Source organism: Myxine glutinosa, chromosome 6, assembly GCF_964187855.1.
Source record: "Myxine glutinosa chromosome 6, kmMyxGlut1.1, whole genome shotgun sequence".
In the NCBI taxonomy this organism is placed as follows: domain Eukaryota; kingdom Metazoa; phylum Chordata; class Myxini; order Myxiniformes; family Myxinidae; genus Myxine; species Myxine glutinosa.
In genome coordinates, this window is record NC_136266.1 from 114,880,724 (window position 1) to 114,904,723 (window position 24,000).

Below are 24,000 nucleotides of genomic sequence, written 5' to 3' on the forward strand. Positions count from 1 at the left end.
CCCCTCATCGTTCCCAAAAAGGTAAATAAAATGGTTAAAAAAGTACTTTTTTTTACCATTTTATTTTTATTTACATATTGTGATTCTTGTTTTAATGTTTCTTCATATGTTAATGTTTCTTTATATGGTAGAAACACTTGGTAAAAAAGTGGCAAAAATACGTTAAATATGTGGTCAACTCGGGGGTCCTGGCACCAATATTAGAATTACCATACGTTCTTCAGTTTGGTTATCGCGATTTTGGCTAACGCGCACCGATAGTGGCACCAATTAGGCGCGATAGCCGAGGGTTGAGTGTATATATATATGGTGGTCCAGAAAACTTGGGCACCTTTTGAAGACCGATACCTGCAACAAACAACTAAGTTTATTATTGTTCTTTGGTGCAAAACAAAACATGATCACTGTTTTTTTTTTTGTTTTTTTTTGTATACTGAATCGAGGCTCGTGAAAGAGCTAACATTTACTTCACAAACAAATCAACCAGACAAACAAAACACACAAAAAGAGGGAGCGGAAAACAAGCTGGGGAGAGAAGGGGAAGCACACAAACACAACATTTGAGAGCAGGGAGATGTGTGGAAGGGAGAGGGCTTGGGGGGAGGAGGCGTGGGAAGGGGGGGGGGGGTGGAGGGAGAAGTATAAAATACAAGGACACCAAGGACTTCCAGGACAGAAGTTGGTATTTCAAAAAAGTGGCATTGGGGTGAAATTAGCGGAGGTAGAAAAGATCAAGGTTTTGGATGGGGGAAGATAAGAGATGGTGGTGAACAGCAGTTTTAAAGACCTGGAGGGTGGAGTGGGATTGAAGAGAGTGAGGGAGCTTGTTCCAGAGGTGGGAGAAGAGAGGAATGAAGGCGTGAAGGTGAGCAGAGAGTCTTGATTTTGGCAGTTTGACCATAAGAGGGTTGCAGGCAGATCTTGTGCGACCTGTAGGAATATTTGTGGGACAGAGCCCAGAGAGAGCTGGGGGGGCAAGGCCAGAGAGGAGTCGGTAGAAGATGGAAAGACCACCAACCTGCCTGCGGTGAGTGAGTGAGAGGCCCTTGGAGTTAGCTTCATCGCGGGAGATTCCAATGATTCTGAATGCTTTGGTTTCAACAGCGTGAAGGCGAGCTAGGTGTGAGGCAGGAGCACCAGCCCAGAGGGGAGAGCAGTATTCCATTGAGCTGCGGATGAAAGCCTTGTATGTGGTGAGGAGCCCAGGTGTGCCAAGGAAGGACTTTGCACGACAGAGGATGCCCAGTCGGCGACTGGCTTTGGAGGCCAGATTTGAAATGTGGTTTTCCCAGGAAAGATCATGGCAGAGAGTGAGACCCAAAAGCTTGAGTGACAGAACTTCTTGGAGAGGATTATTCAGAAAGTGGATGGGAGGGTTGTCCAGTCGGTCTTTTCGGAGAGACATCGTAAGAGTGTGAGATTTGTCAGGATTGAAAGACATGTTCCACTTGTTTGCCCAGTCTGTGATTTTGTCCAGGTCTGCAGAGAGTGAGGAGGCAGCAGACTGCCGATCTGAGGGATGAAGAATGGAGCGACAGAGAGTAGAGACATCAGCAAAGAGATACAGAGGATTTTCAAGAGAGTCAGAGAGATCATTGATGAAGACCAGAAAAAGCACAGGGCCCAGAACACTGCCTTGTGGAACTCCAGCCTGAACAGGAAGAGGAGATGAGAGAAACCCATTCAGGGCGACACGTTGACTACGACTAGAGAGGAAGTCCGCCAGCCATGCGTGGAGATTTCTATTGATACCAAAAGAGCAGAGTTTGGTGAGCAGAGCAGGGTGCCAGACCGTATCGAAGGCACGTGATATGTCAAGGGAGACTGCTCTAATTTCCTGCTCCAATTGGTTAAACAGTCAAATCAGTCGAATATACATGAAACAGATCAGTTCAAATGTTCAAACTGCTTTCCTTCATTGTCTATGCACAGCTGTAGCCGTGACAAAACACTGACACGCAGTTCTGCACGTTTCAGTCGTTAAGGCAGCAGTCTCATTATGGGTGAATTGTTTCAAGTCTCCAAGGGTCGTAGGATTCCTCGCATACACTTTGTGTTGGAGGAAACCCCAAACAAAGAAATCACACAAGACTTTTGTCTTTTGTCTTGTGTGACAAATCACACAACACCTAACCCATTTCTCTGAGCAGTACACCCCATGTAAAAGTTCCTTCACAGAATTGTCCACCAATCACACAATCACACAGCGGCCATTCAACCGGACCACGACGGCCAATCCATTTGTCTGTAAAGTTCAAATCAAGGGCCTGGCATACACCGACAGCATAATGAGCAGGCGCCCCATCATGCATGAACCACATTTGGCCATCATTGAGTGGAGATCAAACTGCTTGTTTATCTGCCGATGGTTCTTCTGTCAAATTGCGTCGGCGCCACCTTCTTTGACAAGTTATCTGTGAACTTCAGCCGAATTTCAAGATACAGAATACAAGCATACAGTGCAAATTTTCTGTCTCACGATATCCTCCATCATAGTATGGCATCTAATTCACAATGAACTGAACTAATGCAAAGACAAATGCATGCAGCACAGTGAGTGAGCTCACCCCGATCCATATCTGATGCACCTCATCCTATTGCGTATCATGTGATGCCTGTGCGTGTTGAAGCGGTCACATCCATTTACGAGTTATCATGTTTTGTTTTGCACCAAAGAACAATGATGAACGTAGTTGTTTGTTGCAGGTATCATTCTTCAAAATGTGCCCAGGGTTTCTGGACCACCCTATACATATATACACATATATACATATACGTATATATACAGTCACGTGAAAAAGTAAGTACACCCCATGTAAAGTGTTGACTTTTTCAACATATTTCAACATACAGCTATTTGATCTTCATTTCAACCATATTGATAGATAAAGGTGATATAAGATAACAAATATCATGAAACATTTACATTTTGTGGTGCATTGTATAATTTAAGTAAACAAAAATGCAAATTTCGCATGTGGAAAAAGTAAGTACACCCTTGTCTGTACTTGGCTTGGCTTTCTTTCACTCACTTACACTCACTTTCATTTGTCTTTTATTGGATTTTAGTATCCGCCCGCTCGCGTCCCCACCTCAGTCTGTAGGAGAAGTTGCACTTTGGCAGTATACCAGATAGGTGAGATGGTGCCCGACCTTTGCTGGGACCTGGTGATTGGCTCTGGTGGTTTTGGCACAGTCTCTCTCGAGATGATGGATCAAGCAATCTGGCATGATGCGTGGCTCCATGTGTCCACCAAACCATTTTTGGGTGGCTTTGAGTAGCGTTTGCACCGTGGATTTATGAATGGTGGGCTGGGCTGTTGGCGAACATGACACTTTAGCGGCGGAGGGAACGTATGTGGTGCGTAATGTAAGAAATGGATACCGGGAAGCATGTGGAATAGGAAAAGGCACATATAGCAACTCTGATTAAACACTCATAACGCATATCTGCCACATGAATGCAGTATCTATATAATAATACCGTAAGGACTCGACTTTGTTATCCCTTTTACGCCGCACCCAGTGACCCGATGCCCACGGCACTAATGGATTTACGATCTACGAACCGCGCTCTTTGTTTATCACGTACAGCCAGACTCGAAAAATCTGAATTAGTCGACTTTGGGGCCCAAAAGCATCCGATTAACGGCCGATATGACGCCATCTTTCGACGCCATCGTATTGGCGTCTGCTGGGCGAAGGCGATGCGAGCCATCCGCTGATTGGACAGTCGAGTGGTGTCATTAAATAATGGGCTGTGCTTACTGCTTACTGATATTGATCTGAAACTTGCAAATGGGCATGTATTGCAAAGCAATTTTCCTTCTTATATTGTCCAAGTCTAAAATACACACCCACACACACACATAAATCAGCTGATCGTCAAATCTGCATTCCCTACAACCAGTGATTACAGGTTTAAAAAATGATTTTTTGACGTATTGACTCAACGATGTAAATAGGAAAGCATTAATTTCATTATTTCCTTCTTATTCTGTAAAAGCGGCCTCGACGGTATAGTGTGCGATTGCCCAAAGCAGGTTCTTATTTTGACAATCGTTAGTCGTACAATAAATACTTACGGAATATTAAATGAAAAAAAAAGTTTCTTTCTTGAATATTTTAAAGCATTTTGTTTTTCATTCCACATGGTGTGTTTCTTCCCTCCCTCTGTGGACAACCAAGTGCCGGCTTCCGGTGGTAGTATAATCCTCTGTAGCAGTGTAGGGTTTTATGAGCCAATGATTATGGTGCGACGCATGTCGAGTCACAGCAGGATTTTATGAAACGCCATTTGAAGTTGTGAAAAAGGTCAGAGTACCTGCTAACATGTCAAGCTACAGCAGGGCGGCGCAGGTCAGTTATAGTTAATCAACGGATCAATGAGAATGTCCTTTACTGTACGTACTGTACTTTACTGTACTTACCACATCGGTTAGAAACGCTGCCGCAGGAGATCTCCGATGGTCTTTACTTTAGCTTCTGTTTTGGATTCGGTTCCCGCCTCCTGATACCTCGCAGGTGTGACGTCGCATCAGAGGACGTTAAGCCAGCTGTCTCATCTGATTGGACAGTCGAAGGCGACAGCAAGCCGTCCACCGAGTGGACAATCCAGAGCATGCATTTGTGCCGGTGTCGGCGATCGTTGTTCATATACGCACTCTTCATTCTCATCTTTCTTCCTAACTCTTACTCGGACAAGCAAATCCCCTATGGCCTATGCCATCCATAATGGTACACTCTATCCATACACCACATCCTCCCTTCCGTGGATGTTCCACGGGTTTCGGCTAGTATACAGTAAAATCACGCCGTCCCTGGGGGTTACGTTCCTATAAAACCCCGCGTTTGGCGAAATTGCAAACAACGAACAGATTCGAACATGTAAGTCGATGAGATACGTTCCAGCCTTACAGAATTTAAATCCAAAAACCACTAATAAATGAAAAAATGACATTTAAACAGAAAAATAAGAACAATCCAAAAATCATTAATGAGTTAAAAATTAAGACATTTAAACAGAAAAATAAGAACAATCCAAAATTCATTAATAAATTAAAAATAAGATATTTAAACAGAAAAATAAGAACAATCCAAAAATCATTGATAGCTAGGCCTACATTTTAAAGATAAGACATTTAAACAGAAAAATAGGAACAATCCAAAATTCATTAATAAATTAAAAATAAGGTATTTAAAGAGAAAAATAAGAACAATCCAAAAATCATTAATAAATTAAAAAATAAGGCATTTAAACAGAAAAATAAGAACAATCCAAAAATCATTAATAAATTAAAAAATAAGGCATTTAAACAGAAAAATAAGAACAATCCAAAATTCATTAATAAATTAAAAATAAGATATTTAAACAGAAAAATAAGAACAATCCAAAAATCATTGATAGCTAGGCCTACATTTTAAAGATAAGACATTTAAACAAAAAAAATAAGAACAATCCAAAAATCATTGATAAATTAAAAATAAGGCATTTAAACAGAAAAATAAGAACAATCCAAAAATCATTAATAAATTAAAAAATAAGGCATTTAAACAGAAAAATAAGAACAATCCAAAAATCATTAATAAATTAAAAAATAAGACTTTTAAAGAGAAAAGAGAAAAATAAGATCAAATAAGTAACATTACATATAACACCATCAATATATAAGACCATCAATAAGAAGGCTTTTCTGTTTAGAGTTCCTGTACAGTACAGTAGGCTACAGTACAGTACACTACAGTACAGTATTGTGATCGATCCCCCAGGTGCCACCCACAGTTCCTCACGTCTATATTATAATTTGATCTTGCCTTAGTGAAGACAGGAATGTGCAGTCTTCCATAAATGTGTTTTGCTGTGTGTGGAGCGGCCTGGCAAAGGTTCGATGGTGGTTCCCAATGGCAATCCCCGATGCAACAGAACGATGAAAATGAATACGGGGTTCTTCTTCTTCACCTCAACTTTTCACCCTTCTTTTTCTTCAGAAAGATTATTTTGTTCCTTTATACTGTTCCTTTTGTTATGTTGCATCCTCAGTAAAAGTGTTTAAAAAGATAAGGTGGAAGGGGTTAATTTTTTCTGCGGATACGCGGGAGTATATCGCTACGGAGGGAGAGAAAGAGTGTCTAAAAGGTGAGTGTGGATGGCGAGGTTTGACTGTATTTAAAAGCTAAATGGAATACTACAATATAATTTGGTATACTCAATGTACTTTGTTCTTCCTGGGGGTCCAAAACCGCAACAATACACAACACACAAACACAATGGCGGCAAGTGAAGTGTACAGGCATTTTGTATTTAAGACCTCACACTAATTGCAACAAAAACTCGCTCACTTGTTTTGTGTCCCTGAATATATCCTCTTTGACCCCAAAAAAGTCTTAAAAGATCCTCTGGGGGGAAGTTCTCAAATCGGCAAAATCCAATATGGCCGCTATCCGTCTTAGTGACAATTGTTATTTAAAAAATCAAAAGCAAAACAATCATGAGTAATACCACTTTTTATGAGTTTTTGGGGTCGAGGAATCAAATTCTGATCTTACTTTGGTGATATAAGGTCACAGAAACTCTACGAGATCAAGGTCATTTTGGGACAACAAGATAAGAATAATGCATAATGCAATGCATCTATGTAGTTTTTTTTTTTTTTTAGCAGTGGGGAATCTGATTCTGATCTTATTTTGATGATTAGAGGTCATGCTCATTCTTTATTGGAGTCAAAAACGATATTCTTGTGTATCTTCTGAAAAGATTTCGTTTTAAGTAAAACAAAACTTTGTAAAATAAGTAGCGTTAAGTTCCTAGTAAGAAAGCGTGCAGTAGCAGTAAGAGCAATATTTTTCCATGTTATATTTTTTTGCAATGGGCATCTTTCAGTTGTGATAATATGAAGTGTTTGATGTTTACTAAGTGTAGATAGTGGTTTCTGTTTTCAGCCATGGAGGTATCTGAAGTGTGTGCCATCTGCAAGAAATCTATAGACGAGAGAGGGTCAACGGCATCAACTCTTGGAGAAAAGGGAAGTTCTGCCATCAACCAGGCCAGCAATGCAAGAAAAGACAGCATTCACACTGTGCCTGGAGAAAAGGTACACAAAGACTGTCGCCACACATAATGTCACCCACAACAGATAGCCAAGGACACCAAGCAAGAAGAGTCAAAGCCAAGCACAAGCAATGACAGACAAGTAATTAGGTCATCTGAGGAGAGGTTCTCTTTCCAGACTGATTGCCTTTTTTGTGGTAGACCAGCAACGTTTGGAAGAAAGAGGAAGAAGCAGGAAGTTCTTCAAGTCAAGACCATTGAATTCAAAGAAACGCTCCTGGCAACATGTCGCGAACGAGCAGATGATTGGTCAGATACTGTCAAGGCGCGAATTCTGCATGTTCATGACCTGCACGCTGCAGATGCAGTGTACCATCAGACTTGCAGCATCAATTTCCGCACAAAGAAGCAGATACCCATGGCTCAGCAGATGAACACGGAAATCTCCAAGAGAGCAAAGCTTGGAAGGCCTAAAGCTGATGAGAAGACTGAAGCATTCTTGGATGTTGCAAAATATCTTGATGAAAATGACGACGAGCAGATCACTGTCAATGATCTCATTACGCTTATGCAACAGAAACTGTCAGACACAAAACATGAGGCATATGGCTACACCCACATGAAGACGAGGCTGCATGAACACTTTGGTGAGAGGATAATCCAGACAGAGATGAATGGAAAGCCAAACGTGGTTACCTTCAGGACAACAGCCAGGGAGGTGTTACAGGAATACTACAAAAAGCAGCAGCAGAAAACTAACTGCTGAATATAAGATAAAACTTGTACAGGCAGCTGCTAAACTGATCAAAGAAGACATCAAAGCCATGGAAACATCCCATGAAGTCTATCCATCTTGTATTGACATAGAATCACAAAAATCTGGCGTCAAATATCTACCAGATACTCTGATGATACTATTGGAAGGACTATTTGCTGGAAAGAATGCTGGCGTCAAAGTGGCATCAATTGGACAAGCAATGATGCAAGCAACCAGACCTAGAGTCCTGCTGACACCACTGTAGTTTGGTTTGGGCGTGCAACTGTATCACCACTTCGGATCAAGATTCCTCATCGACTCCCTTCATCATCACGGGTTCTGCTGCTCATACCAACAGGTGCTCCAATTTGAGCGAAATGCTGCTCAATCACACGGAACAGACATTCCTAACATGACGACAGAGTTTGTCCAGTATGCTGCCGACAATGTCGAAGATAATATTCGCACGCTCGATGGCCATGGCACCTTCCATGGCATGGGAATGATTGCTGCCGTCACCCCTGGAACTCAATCCAGCCGGTCAATCCCCAGGGTTAAGGCAACTTCCTTAGACGTTGCAATGGTTGGAAGGGTGCAGATACGGTATCACAAAGACGAAAGCTGCGGAATGACGCCACTGATCTACCAGAAGCTCTTCAATCTAAAGGTCCAGAACTCATGTGAGAATCTTGACATCCTATGGAAGACATCAATCCTGTTTGGTACACCCAGACCTGCATGGTCAGGTATGATGCAGTTCGTACGTCGTGGTGAGCACGCTGGCAAGGCAGATGTCATGTTTCTACCAATGATAGACATGAATTCCAGCGACAGCACATGCATATTATATTCGACCCTGATTTTCATCAGTGAGCATGCACGACGTCATGGTGTCACCCCAATCATAACCTTTGATCAGCCGCTCTGGTGGAAGGCTCTCATGATTATCAACTCTGAGTCGAAGGGAAGTGATCTGAAAGGAGTAGTCCTGCGTTTGGGAGGCTTCCATACGGAAATGAGCTTTCTCGGATGCATCGGACACCTGATGGCTTCAACCGGGCTACAAGAACTGATGGAGTTGATCGACGCCAAAAATGCAGTGGTTCATATGCTGAGTGGCAAGGCCATTTCCCGAGCAGTCCGTGCAAACTTCATAGTTGACGCAGCCCTGAATGCTCTGATGCTGGCAGATGTGTTTGATGCCCCTCTGCCACACAAACCTGACAGATCAGTTAGCAATGAGAATGAATATCCTGACCTTGCCAAACCTGCTGCAAGACAACAAAATGACCCGTCTGCAGGCATAATCAAGAATCCGGAACTGGAGGAAGCTTGTTCCCTCTATAAGAAACTTATGGAAGGGACTATGTCTGCTGAAGAAGTTTGCCTGTCTGATGTCCTGGAAAAAATAAAAGACCGCATTCAGAAGTATGCTGAGTCAGCAAATATGTCATCCAGAACTTCTGCGCTCTGGCTTCAGTACACAGACATGCGAGACATCCAACGCAAATACATCACTGCGGAGCCATTCCAGACAGCCCTACAGTCACGTGAAAAAGTAAGTACACCCCATGTATAGTTTTGACTTTTTCAACACATTTCAACATACAGCTATTTGATCTTCATTTCAACAATATTGATAGATAAAGGTGATTATAATAAAACAAATATCATGAAACATTTACATTTTGTAGTCCATTGTAAAATCTAAATAAACATAAATGCAAATTTCGCATGTGGAAAAAGTAAGTACACCCTTGGCTCGAATAGGTGGTATTGCCCCCTTTGGCAGAAACAACCTCAAGTAGGCATTTCTTATATCTGTCTTCCAGTCTCTGACATCGACTGGGAGAAATTTTTCCCCACTCCTCCATTCAGAATTCTTTCAGCTGTGCGATGTTTGAGGGTTTTCTTGCATGCACAGCTAGTTTCAAATCCCCACACAACATCTCAATGGGATTTAGATCTGGGCTTTGTCTTGGCCATTCCAGAACCCTCCATTTCTTTCTTTTCAGCCATTCCTTGGTGGATTTACTGGTATGTTAGGGTCATTGTCATGTTGCAAGGTCCACCCTTGGTTGAGCTTCAACTTTCTGACAGATGGCCTCACATTATCCTCAAGCACCCTCTGGTACAATGAAGAATTCATAGTGGATTCTATGATGGTGAGCTGCCCAGGCTCTGATGCAGCAAAGCTGCCCCAAACCATATAATATTTCCACCACCATGCTTTACAGTTGGTATCAGGTTCTTGTGGTCAAAAGCTGTCTTTGGTTTTCGCCAAACATGTCTCTGGTTCTGTGGCCAAATAGCTCTACCTTTGACTCATCTGTCCAGAGCACATTGTTCCCGGAGTGCTGGACTTTGCCTAGGTGTTCATTGGCAAACTTTAGTCTTGCCCTGATGTTCTTTCTGGACAGCAACGGTTTCCTCCTGGCACACCTCCCATGTAGATCAAATTTGTGCAGCCTCTTTCTAATGGTAGACTCGTGCACTTTGACATCAACAGTGGCAAGAGCTACCTGTAGATCCCGTGATGACATTCTGGGGTTCTTGGAGACTTCTTTCCGCATCTTGCGGTCTGCTCTTGGGCTGAATTTGCTGAGGCGGCCTGGCCTGTACAAGTTGGCAGTTGTTTGGAATCTTCTCCACTTGTAGATGATCTTCCGGACAGTCGAATGATTGATTTCAAATTGTTTGGAGATCTTTTTAAATCCCTTCCCAGACTCGTAGGCATATATAACCTTCTTTCTGAAGGCCTCAGAGAGCTCTTTTGATCTAGGCATGGTGACGCCGCACACTTCAACAACAAAGAGCAAACCAAACTAAATTTCTGAGGTTTAAATAAAACAGGTTCCTCCAAGATCCTCTCTAACGATGTTCTAATCATTTGCACCTGAGCTGGTGCACCTGATTCTAATTTTAGGTATTTGAAGTAGTGATAAATGTAGGGGTGTACTTACTTTTTCCACATGCGAAATTTGCATTTATGTTTATTTCAATTATACAATGGACTACAAAATGTAAATGTTTCATGATATTTGTTATATTATATCACCTTTATCTATCAATATTGTTGAAATGAAGATCAAATAGCTGTATGTTGAAATATGTTGAAAAAGTTAAAACTTTACATGGGGTGTACTTACTTTTTCACGTGACTATAGCTCCTGCTCCTGAAAAACTGCCTCAGGTGATCAGGTGCAACTGTGTGGCTGACTGCAGCACCCTGAGATGCACATGCAAGAATAATAACATTGAGTGTACTCTAGCTTGTGGAAACTGCAGGGGATCTGGCTGCACGAACTCGCTACAGATTCCATGTGATGATGATGATGATGATGATGATGATGATGATGATGATGATGCTGACAATGTGAAGTTCTGAATTTATTTATAAACTTGAATTCTTCATTGATTTAAATCCTCTTCACCAAACATTAAGCATGGTATATACTATTAAGTCATTTGAACAACCATGCAAGAACACTGATTTGTGGCAAAAAAAATCCGTTTTTGGTAGGGTTAAACATTGATGGTTTTCATAATTTTCCCCCCAGACGATTCCTTTCGACTTTTTTCATGTGATAGAAGACATATCCAGGAATCGACAATCGTTGAGTTTGTTTTTGTTGCAATTTGTGTGAGGTTGCACAGCTATTTTTCGTAAAATGCCTGTACTAGAAGTGGTACGACTTGCCAGTCGTGGAGCCTCTCTTTCGCCTGGGACGTAGAGGACGAGGACCTCTGTCGAATAAATCAGTTTCGAACTCAGTAAAGATTGACCTGAGAACGGCAGCTTTGATGGGACTAGATGGAGGTCGGTGTCACGTCGTTCCCTGTCCGTTTGGGCAGCCTGGCTCTGGAGCTTGGTGGCACTTGTGGGCCCCGTGCTGCCAGGTGGGAGGACCCGAGGCCCGAGGGCCCGGGCTTTGACGGACCTCCTTCTGTAGAACTCCATCCATTGAGGATGTGAGAGAACAAGGTGAGATCGAGGATTCGTACCGTGGGCGGTGGTTTTGATGGGGTGGAGCAACGTACATGTGGCATCGTAGGTTACATGGATCGTCTGGGACGCAGCCTGCCCTGGTGGATTGCTGTGTTTCTCCAACCTGACGGATTGCTGTGTTTCTCCGACCTGGCGGCTTGCTGTGTTTCTCCGACCTGGCGGCTTGCTGTGTTTCTCCGACCTGGCGGTTTGCTGTGTTTCTCCGACCTGGCGGCTTGCTGTGTTTCTCCGACCTGGCAGCTTGCTGTGTTTCTCCGACCTGGCGGCTTGCTGTGTTTTTCTCCGACCTGGCGGCTTGCTGTGTTTCTCCGACCTGGCGGCTTGCTGTGTTTCTCAGTCCTGGTGGCATGCTGTGCTTATACGACCCAGCGGCTTGCTGTGTTTCTCCGACCTGGTGGCTTGCTGTGTTTCTCCGACCTGGCGGCTTGCTGTGTTTCTCCGATCTGGCGGCATGCTGTGCTTATACGACCCGGCGGCTTGCTGTGTTTCTCCGACCTGGCGGCTTGCTGTGTTTCTCCTACCTGGCGGCTTGCTGTGTTTCTCCGACTTGGCGGCTTGCTGTGTTTCTCCGACCTGGCAGCTTGCTGTGTTTCTCCGACCTGGTGGCTTGCTGTGTTTCTCCAACCTGGTGGCTTGCTGTGTTTCTCCGACCTGGCGGCTTGCTGTGTTTCTCCAACCTGGCTGCTTGCTGTGTTTCTCCGACCTGGCTGCTTGCTGGGTTCTCCAACCTGGCGGCTTCTCTGACCTTATTATGCTGTGAGCTAGGGCTTGGGATTTGGCGACTCACGTTAAGCAATATTATGCCTGCAGAGAACTGAACTTGTGAGATCCAGTAACATGCCGAATACAACAGCTTTGTGGGTGGCGTTGGTGGGGAGAGAAGGAGGTGCCTGTGGCTTGATAAGTTTTGCCAACTCTAACCCATCAAGAAGGACACGCACGCATGCACAGGGAGGGGGAGGGGGGCTTGAGATTTGGCAGACCCAAGTGGAGGAGGGGGGGGGGGGGGATGAGATTTAGAGATATGGCGGATCTCGAGTGGAAGGATGACCTCAGATTTGGTGGACCCGAGTGGTAGGGGAGGGGGGCCTGGAATTCGGTGCATCTATAGTGGAAGGAGGACCTAAGATTTGGCAGACCCGAGTGGAAAGGGGGTGGGGGGCTGAGATTTGGCAGATCTCGAGTGGAAGGGGGTGGCGTGAGATTTGGCGGACCCGAGTGGAAGGGGGGCCTGAGATTTGGTGGACCCGAGTAGAAGAACCACCTTTAGAGGCCATTTTTCCCCGCAGAGCAGGGTTTGGCCTTTTTCGGACATCGAGGTCCCCTTTCTGAAGCAATGTTTTATGGCCGGATGCCCTTCCTGCCACCAACCCTGTTAATCGCCTCTTGCGACACACAGGGAATTACCAGTGAACTGGTACACAATTTGCCGACCTCGGAAGGATGACAGACTGAGTCAACACCCCTGGCGTTAATTCAGCGATGGACCGGGATTCAAACCCAGGATCCTAGGATCCCAAGTCAGCACCCTAACCGCTAAGCCAACACCAGGCTAAAGGACCCGAGTAGAAGGAGGACCTGAAAAAGATGAGGACCGGTGACGATGATGAAGGCATGCACGCGCGCACACGTGCAGGCGTCATGACGCGCATGTACAATGCACGATTGTGGTTTATACACATTTGGCTTTGTTTTTTTCTTTTGCTTTGGCATGTTTTGTTTTGCATGACATAATATGCTGTGTATTGCATGCACACATATTATTTTATGCGTCATATACATATATACATATTGTGCACATGCTGTATTATATACACATGTTACATGTGACATGTTGTGTACATGAATCTTGTGTGACATATTGCACATATTTTACACACACACACACACACACACACACACACACACACACACACACACACACACACACACACACACACACACACACACACACACACACACACACACACACACACACACACGTTTATGGAGATAACCAATGGCGCGCACACACACATATACACACACACACACACACACACACACACACACACACACACACACACACACACACACACACACACACACACACACACACACACACACACACACACACTGTACAAAATATGGAATAGATGATTGAGAAAATGATTCTTTAACTCAATATTGGTTCCAAGTGTTACGGTATATTCATTTTCAGGAAGTTACTGTATTAATACTTATGTGTTCACTTGGGTTTGTTTTTGCACAGATGGCACCTACCTGTCGCCCATACGTCCTCGTGCCAGCATACACACCCTGGTTCTGACTGATGTCGCAGGGGAGAAGTCATTTGCTGTGGTGCTAACCTGCCATCGACCACTAGTAACTTTTATTCAGGCTCTTTCGCACTGTTCCACATTCCATCACTTTGCTAAGAGTCTAGCAGGGCAAGACACCCAGTTATGGTGTCACACTCCTCTGAAGATGAAAATAATGCACTGGGTTTCCATTGTCATTTGGCAGTTGAGCACCTGCTCCCATCAATAATTGGATTTGTCATCACCAGTAAATGTAAACTACGATTCACTTGATAAAGTGGGAGATATGATGATTCATACGATATGATTCAATGTGGGAGATATGTTGAAGGCAGCAGGAAGTTGGGGTGTGAAGAGAATGACAGAGATCTGTAATCTGGTGGTGAAAGAAGGCCGCATTAAAGTGGATTGGGAACCGAGTACCCTCGTCCCTCTATACAAGGGGAAAGGTGACCCTCTGGAGTGTGGCTCGTACCGAGCGATAAAGTTATTGGAGCATGGATTGCAGGTATTGGAAAGGGTGTTGGAGAGGAGGATAAGGAAGAAAGTGAAGATCGACGAAATGCAGTTTGGATTTATGCCAGGAAGAGGAACGACAGACACGGTTTTTATTGTGAGGCAGTTGCAGGAGAAGTACATGGAGAAGAGGAAGAAGTTGTTTCTTGGGTTTGTTGATCTGGAGAAAGCATTCGATAGGATTCCACATGAAGTAGTGACATGGGCATTGAGGAAGTTAGGAGTGGAGGAATGGTTGATTAGAGTAGTGATGACAATGTACGAAAGAGCGCGTACAGCAGTAAAGACGAAGGACGGGAACAGTGGTGAGTTTGAGGTGAAGGTGGGAGTACATCAGGGGTCGGTACTAAGTCCACTACTAGTTGTAGCTGTGATGGATGTGCTGGCTCGGAACGTAAAGGAGGGTTTACCGTGTGAGTTGTTGTATGCAGATGATCTGGTGTTGATTGTGGAAAGTATGGATGGACTGAAGGAGAAGATGAACAAGTGGAAGGAATGTATGGAGACAAAAGGTCTGAAGGTGAATATCGGAAAAACGAAGGTGATGGCAAGTGGTAAAGCATGTGGTGAGGTGGAAAGATCTGGGAAGTGGCCGTGTGCAGGAAGGGTGCCGGAGTGAATTCCATTCAATGTACAATGTGCGCTGAGTGGGTTCATCAAAAATATAGCGGTCTGAGAGGGTCACTAACCAGTGTGGCAGCTACATTCAAGTGTAAGGTGTGCACAGAGGGAGCTGCAGATGGAGGAAATGTTGAGTTGGATCTTGGAGATGGCGTGAAGCTGGAAGGTGTGAAAACATTTTGCTACCTAGGAGACATGCTGAATGGAGAAGGTGGATCAGACTCAGCAACGGTTGCTAGAGTGAGATGTGCATGGAAGAAGTTTCGGGAACTGAGTGGCTTGCTGATGAGGAGTGGGGGGGGGGGCGGGGGGGTGTCATTGAAGCTGAAGGGAAATGTGTATGCTGTATGTGTGAGAAGTGGGGAGTGTCGTTGAATGCCATCTAGTCTGTATAAGCTAGAAATTGCACTGTGTCTTCTGGTCCTTCCATCCTTTCTGTCTTTATTTTCGTATCTTTCCTTCTCCTTGGTTCCTTTAATTGTGTAAATATTAATAATAAATTATATTTGTTCTTCCTACTTTTGCGTTCTTCTTCTTCACATCCGTTCGTCTTTGAGGTTTCCAGATTGAACACCTGTGGCGTGATTTTGGCCAACGTTTCGGAATCGGGTTAGTGAATGCTAATGACTCGAACTTCGGGTTGCTAAAAACCGCTCGGCAACTAGACCATCTCAAACCGGGGTTCGAGCGGGAGTCCCTCCCCTGCTTCGCGGTCAGGAGTGGCACTCAGGTCCTTGGGACTTTTCATAGACCAAATACCCTGGCTGCTCCCGACCGGAAGGAGCGTTGGGACTTCAGGACTCACGTCGGTCAGTCATAGACAAGGGGATTAATGGCCCCTTCTTAAGGGGAAAAAGGCCGACGTTGGGTTCCGTAACAATTTGGGACTGGGATTTATGGGAGCGAGACATGGGTAATGAACGTAGAGCAGCAACGAAGGCTGGAAAGGGTGGAAATGCGAATGGTTTGGTGAATGTGCGGAGTATCGTTGAGAGAGAGGAAGACAAATGATGAATTGCGAAAGATGATGGGAATAGAGCCGGTGATGGATGCTGTGAAGAGGAACAGGTTGAGATGGTTTGGTCATGTGTTGAGGAAGGATGAAAGTGACTGGTTGAGAAGATTGATGGAAATGAATGTGGAAGGAAATAAAGGACGGGGAAGACCGAGAAAGACTTGGCTAATGATGGTGGAAGAAGAAATGCGGGCAAGGGGGTTAAGAAGGGGAGATGCAGAAAATAGGGCAAAATGGAGAAGATTGTCATGGGGCCCGCAAGGCTAACCCCCACTCTAGCAGGGAAAATTGCCTTAAAATGCATGTTGTTGTGTTGTTGTTGTTGATTCACTTGATAAACATGAATGGAAACCTAGTGCATTGTTTGGTAGCATACTTATTATGTACGCACTTTTGGGATGGGATTTAGGTGTGAGTGTGTGTGTGTGTGTGTGTGTGTGTGTGTGTGTGTGTGTGTGTGTGTGTGTTGAATGGGGGAGAGGGTGTCATCTTCAGCTTAGTGTATGTATGGGTCATGCATATGATCAATGTAAAAATGTGTTTCTCTATTTTTGAAATTTTCAAAGTGGATCCGTAGGGAGTGGGTCGTGGGGTGAAGGGAAAAGGGGAAAGGCATAACTAGAACGGTCGGTAGAGCGCATACCTCTGCCAGGCTGAATAGTTTACGTTTTGTAACCCATTGATTGGTCGGATCTGAATCTGGATCATCCCCATAATCTAATCAAGTAGTCCTTGTCACACACCCAGTCTGTCCACCAAAATTCTTTCGAGTCCATCTACAACTTTTTGAGATATCCTGCTCACAGACAGACAGTGGTGAAAACATAACCTCCGTCCACCTTCATATGCGGAGGTAAAAATGGAGGGTTTAGTTTGAAATACAACATTATCAACTCGGCATTAAAATTATTTTCTCCAGTCAAGTGACTATACACATTACTAGTAACCACACGCGGCTGACACAGTGGGTGCTCGCTAACATGGGGCAGCACTTGGAGAGGGGAATGCACTCGGTGCTAATTACACAATTATTATGTTTTTATCTCAAAACGTGTTAGTGAAGCTGCTCTTGTGCATCAGCACCGGATGTGGAGATTGTGAAAAATGATGGCAGCATTAACATTTTTCAGACGATAATTTGTAAGTTTACATCACTGTGAATAACGACACTTGATAAACATGATAGGAAAACATTCATGCAATTAAGAACAGTCGATGTAGCATATTACATACGAGGAGCAGTACCCGGCATTGCTCGGGGAGAGGGAGAGGGAGAGGGAGAGGGGTGCGGAATTGAGAAGAAGAGGAGACAGGAGAGTTTGCAGGGAATGAGCGGGGGGGGGGGGGGGGGGGGGTAGTGGTAGGATACTTGCCGGGGCGGGTCTGCCGAGTATGGGGGGAGGGGGTGGGAGAGTTGGCGGGAAAGGGGGGAGGGTAGGATAATCGCTGGGGCGTCAGGGGGGTTGGAGGGGTCAGTGGGTATTAGGAGAGCTAGGAGAACTGGAAGTAGGAGAGGGCCAGGGGGCGCATGCTGAGTCAGAGGGTGACAGAAGAAGGGACAGAAGCACAGTTGTTAGCATGAAGGGACGTGCAGAATTGGCATTCTTTTGCCACCCGCAATACCCCCTTCCCGGGCAGGGGTCATGGGTTCAGCCACTTGCACTCTTCCATGTGTCCAGGCAAAAATTGCATGTCGTCTCCCCACCCTCGGAGATTATTTGGTGCGCAGTTCCTCCCCCCGGGTACTCCGAGCATGCATGGAAAATATGACAGAAATTGGCCTCGTGGTGTTTCATTCTGTAAGATTCAGGCATCCAGAAAAATGGAGGATTTTAGTTCTAGTTACGCAGTGGAAAATAGAAAACGTTGGTGTGTCTTGGATAATTGTGGGTATCTTGTTCATGTAACTTTTTTAAATACCTAATCCATGTATTACTCCTTCTTGTCACAGTATTAACATCTTTGATTTATTTGTGTCCATCCTGGATTTCCCAAGTTGGTTGACTATGAAGTTCTGTCATGGTACTTCTCCTGTGCTTATCAAATGCCTTTCTTTCTGTGCAGTTTTATATATAATCATCGAGAAAACCGTTTACCAAGTATGGTGTTGATGCTGCAGGTGTGTGACCAACCCGAACTCGATGGAAGCCAGAAATCCTCGGAGAGACGGCAGATTGCATTCTTACCGACATGTATCTGCTTGCTTTCCAAAGCTCCATATTACACAGCTCTCAAGGACTGCCTATCATGGTGAGGACGATTATCTAACTCTTTTATTCATGAAAATAAAATAGCACAAAACGATGCACAGACATGTTCATCAAGGCTACCGTTTGAACAACTTTTAAAGCTGAAGTCCCTAACCCTATTTTCCCCATTACCCCCAAAGTTTGCAGATCTGCGGTTCACGGTGATTTTCAAGAACATAATCCCCACGAATGGCAAGGCCCTCCTGTATATAATTTAACTCAATCCCACGCCACCCTCCAGGTCTTTAAAACAGCTGTTCACCACCATCTCTTATCTTCCCCCATCCAAAACCTTGATCTTTTCTACCCCCACTAATTTCACCCCAAATCCACTTTTTTGAAATACCAACTTCTGTCCTGGAAGTCCTTGGTGTCCTTGTGTTTTATACTTGTCCCACCACCCCGCCCCCCCTTCCCACGCCTCCTCCCCCCAAGTCCTCTCCCTTCGACACATCTCCCTGCTCTCAAATGTTGTGTTTGTGTGCTTCCCCTTCTCTCCCCATCTTGTCTTCCGCTCCCTCTTTTTATATATTTTGTTTGTCTGTTTGATTTGTTTGTGAAATAAATGTTAGCTCTTTCACGAGCCTCGATTCTGTATACAAAAAAACAACAAAAAAAACTGCATGGCGTATCGTGTTCTATCAGCTCTCTAGTGTTGGTTGTTCTTTTCACATTAACTTAAGCTCTACTGATTCTCAGTGAAATGCCTTTTTGATGGTTAGTATATCGTTAGGTTAGTATATCGGAACAATCCTTGCGTTCATTGTGCTGTTCACATCATGAAAAAGAGGAGTTTACCTTGGCGTTGAGCATAAACTCTAATCGGAGGTAAGGAAGGCCTGATTCACTCCTATTGTTAAAAGTATTTTTCTGTTAGTTTGCAGCAGGAGTTGGAGGAACACAATCATGAGATGGATGATATGGGGAAGTTTGAGGAGGTTGTCAGGGAATTTGCCGCGCGCCTCTCACTGGTCCCAATGCCTCCACCTGGGCCTCTGCACTTGGTATGTTCTAAGGTTTACACACCTTGTAGTTTTAATAACAGATAGTCGAGATCAGAAGGTAACAACGATGATCATGGCATGTTGGTTGTTTGTCTACTCTGTCTCTGTGGGTCTCGTTAATAATGGTATTGAACCTTTTACTTTCTGAAGTTGCGCTAACCCATGAAAGTAATCCATTATTTAAAAAAGACATTTTCTTCTACTAAGGAACAATATTGACATATATATATATGTATATCTGTGCAGCGTCTGTGTTGTGTTGTCCTGTGTTGTCACTGAACTACTTTCTCAAACTTTTGTGAAATCGTACCAAACTTCTGGTATGCACATCTCTCTCCCGTCGGTATGTCCTAAGGGTATTTTTTTTGAAAAAATTTCCAATTTTTTTTTTTTGGGGGAACTTTTTTGGGAAAAATTTTTTTTTTCAACTTCAATTGTTTATAAAATGTGATATCACGTATATTACAAATACATCTGTGCAAAATAATTGTTTGAATTATGAGTGGTTTAAACCATGACAAAACGGCAACTCGGGTACAGTCATTTATCTATACTAGGACGTGCCCGTACGTGGGTGCCCGTTCCTTGCCAAAAAAAAAAAAAAAAATGTCTTCGCCCATGCATGCATGGGCGTGCCCATGGGCCCATGGGCGTGCCCGTAAGTGCGTGATGTGACCGTACAATGAATGTATCGTCCCGACGCCGCAGCTCGGATGGCGCTGCAGTTAATCGGGCCTGTATCGGCAGAGTTATTATAAACGTGTACTACAATCGATCGTACCTTACAGCGTCTGCTCGCCACGTTCAGCATCAGTACGTCGTCACTATGACTATCCGTAAGTCCGGAAGTGACGTCCTCATTTGACTGTCCGGAAGGTCGCATAATCGCAGTTACGATGAATCGCAAATTAGTTTTAATTAGTTTTAAAACATAGTTTAACGCCAACATAGCGCCAACATAGTTTGCCAACGTGAAATAAATGAATACGCTCTCAAATGTGCCGTCCGAGGCAGAGTCTGTTCGCCACGTTCGGCACACGTGATAGCTCGCTGCTCTCTGATTGGTTGAATCGTTTTTTGGACATAGCTCGGTAACTACTTCTCCGATTAATATGAAACCTTGAAAAGGCACATCCTCAGGTCCCCAGCAATATATCTGGCAAGTTTCAAGTATATCGGACCCGTGGTTGTCGAGAAACAGCGGTCACAGACAAACACACAGACAAACACACAGACAAACACACAGACAAACACACAGACAAACACACAGACATACAGAGATTACTGGAATTATAGATAGATATCTACACATCTGGGCAGTGTCTGTGTTGTCACTTAACGACTGCCTCAAACTTTTGTTTCCGTGGTTGTGAAGTGTTTTTAATAACGTTGTGGTGGTTTTGAATCCACGTGGTGGTGAAATATTTTGAATTATGTGGTGTTGAGGTGTTTTTAAATGACGTGGTGGTGAGGTGTTTTTAAATCACATGGCGGTGAGGTGTTTTGAATTACGTGGTGGTGAGGTATTTATAATTACGGTGGTGAGGTGTTTTTAATTATGTGGTGGTGAGGTATTTATAATTACGGTGGTGAGGTGTTTTTAATTATGTGGTGGTGAGGTGTTTTGAATTAGTTGGTGATGAGGTGTTTGGAATTACTTGGTGGTGAGGTGTTTTTAAATGACGTGGTGGTGAGCTGTTTTTAAATGACGTGGTGGTGAGGTGTTTTTATTGCGTGTTTTATGGCTGTGAGGTGTTTTTAATTTCGTGGTGTTGAGGTGTTTTTAAATGACGTAGTGGTGATGTGTTTTTATTACGTGTTTTATGGCTGTGAGGTGTTTTCAATTTCGTGGTGGTGAGGGGTTTTTATTATGTGTTTTATGGCTGTGAGGTGTTTTCAATTTCGTGGTGGTGAGGTGTTTTGAATTACGTGGTGGTGAGGTGTAATCATACCAAACCTCCAGTCTGCACCTCCCCCTCCCCTATGTATGTGCTGAGGGGTTCTTTCTTGAAAAAAAAAATTCAGCCTAAATCTTCAACCTAAATTGCCTATAAAAATGTAATATCACAAACACAACAAATAAATTTGTGCAAAATAATTGTTTGTATTATGATTGGTGTAAATCATGACAACACAGCAACTAAGGTACAGTCATTATCCTCAGCTAAAATAAGCCCGTTCCTCAGTAACGACGCTTGGTGAGGCGAGCGTAGCGAGCCGAGCCAAGCTAGTATATATATTGTTACAGATCTCAGAGACGGCACTCCCCTTAGCAAGGGGGGGTTAATCCCCTTGCCCTGTTAAGCTGGCCGTCTCTAGTCCTGGTACTTATAACGCTCCTTTGTGGGGTGAGATTGGCCAGGGTTATTGGTCAAGGTGTTCTCCCGAATACCTTTACCAATCCCTCCGCAAAGCAGGGAGACAAGTACCGCTCAAACCACGGACAAGATGGTATTTGCCGAGCGGTTTAGCAATCCGCGATTCGAGCCGTTAGCAATTGACTAACCCGATTCTGCGCATTGGCCAAATCCCGCCACAGGTACTCAATTGGAGACAGGACAAAAGCGATCGGGGGAAAGAAGAAACCAAAGGTAAGAAATAACAGATATTTATTAATTATGTACACCAAAACCAAAGGAAGAGGAAACGAAAGTAATATACAGGACGAAGAAGAAGAAGATACACAGGGCAGCCTTAAACAGTCTTATATTATCAACGCCCAGGACAGAACACACAGACTTACATGAAAGGGGAATAGCAGGCAGGAATGACTGGAAGAGGGAGAAGGTCCAGGTGGGACAGCAGGGCTGGAAGGTCTGGGCAGAGGCACAGCATTGAGGTCCGCTCCAGGTCCATGCTCCAGGCTGGAAGTGAACAGCCAGCGGCAGCTTCTGGTCTCATAGCTCACACGGTCGGACAATGCGAATAAAGCGCGGGATTGTCGCCGTCAAACGGACCCACTCTCCTCCTTGCAATGCTCCGTATCCTCGTTGGGTACCTCACTCATCTGTCGGATCACGTCTTCTCCCTCAACTGTTCAAGCAGTCCCTCACAGCCGCTTTTATTGTCTGTGTCGGAATCAAGCCGCAGGCTCTGATGACACGCCTACCGGTTGGCTCACCTCGGCGCTGGTTGGTCGGTAAGGGCTTGCTGACTCCACCTCTGCTGAGGAGTCGACGTGCCACACCTTGTTCTTGTGGCCCCGCCCCCTTCTTCCTCGGGTTCAGACCGCATGGCTTATGGCGGCGTGGTGCCAGCAAAACAGCCCAATGCAAACGGCGGCGAATGCTGCCCTACTGTTACTGCGGAGATGATTGGGGGAATTGAAAGGGGCCGATCTTATTTGATTAATGCAACGCAGATTCAACTATTGGGAACAGATCCTTAACTGAAACACATAATAATGAAATAACTACGGAGAGGTCCGATGGTTCGCTACGTGTTGTACATGGACTAACTAGGGTGCGATCTTTAACCAAGCCAATTGATGGGGATATTTACAGGGGATCATTTATAAGGGAAACATTTACTAAAATTTACTTGTGAAGGTTCTAAAAACCATAACACAGCACCCGTCTTTTCCTCTAGGGCCGTACCGGCCCGAAATAACTTTACTTAATGTGACACTCAGGTGTAGTAGCCCTCTACTATTAACCTTACCCTTGAGTGCGACAGTTTTAAAACAACTAAGTATATCCCGCCTGCTACGTTGCATCCTACCGAACAGACTCACGCCCACAGAATAACCGAATTGCGGAATGGTTTTGAAAGTATACATAAAGCCGGTGGGGGGCATTATTTACAAGACACTAATTTGTATTTACACTGCAAACCCAGGACCTGTCATTTTGGGAGACAAAATATCTTTTGAAAAGAGGAAGGAGCATGCACTGCACTGAACCGATACATCATACTCAAATGCCCGGGGATGCACAATTGATATTGCAGTGCACCCCCGAGCACAAGAGCATTACAAAGCACCAAAGCACCAATCAGCACCCAAGCACCAATAAATACACAAAGCACCATCCAGTGCTCATTGCACACATAAAAACAAACTGATGACCTTTCCTCTTGTTTCTTGCTTCCCCTGCTCTGCTGGTCCGATGTTTCTTGATGTTGATTTGTTCTTTGCTTGCGGCCTATTTGAAATAATAAAAAGGCACACAACGCGTCCATTTTTATTTAGGGCCAACAGGGGCCAACTAAGGGTGGTCCACCTGTATGGCAAAGGGGGCCACCTCTTCGTGGTCCACAAGCAAGCTTTGCTCTGGCCATCATGGCCGGTCCCAGCAGAGAGGCCAGGCCCAAACACGTGGGGTCCATCGGTGTGGTGCTTGGCCACAAAAACGTGTGGTCCATAAAGTGGTGTACCGGTCCAGGCAGGCTGTGCAGCGGCGGCTCGGGCACACAAGTGCGGCTACCTGCGCACTCCCCCCCAGACCCAAAAGAACAAGCCGTGAGTGGGGAAGAAAAGGACA

The 24,000-nt window shown here is 44.5% G+C and overlaps 1 protein-coding gene across 1 annotated transcript in view; it reads left to right on the forward strand.

The window, feature by feature from the left end:
- LOC137430212 (DENN domain-containing protein 3) overlaps positions 1–24,000 on the forward strand; it is a 219,002-nt gene that overhangs the window by 71,185 nt on the left and 123,817 nt on the right. The window contains exons 6-8 of the mRNA XM_078780421.1: positions 14,066–14,178; positions 18,386–18,516; positions 19,393–19,519. Of these exons, the coding sequence (XP_078636547.1) occupies positions 14,066–14,178; positions 18,386–18,516; positions 19,393–19,519 (371 nt within the window). The remainder of the gene's footprint in view (positions 1–14,065; positions 14,179–18,385; positions 18,517–19,392; positions 19,520–24,000) is intronic.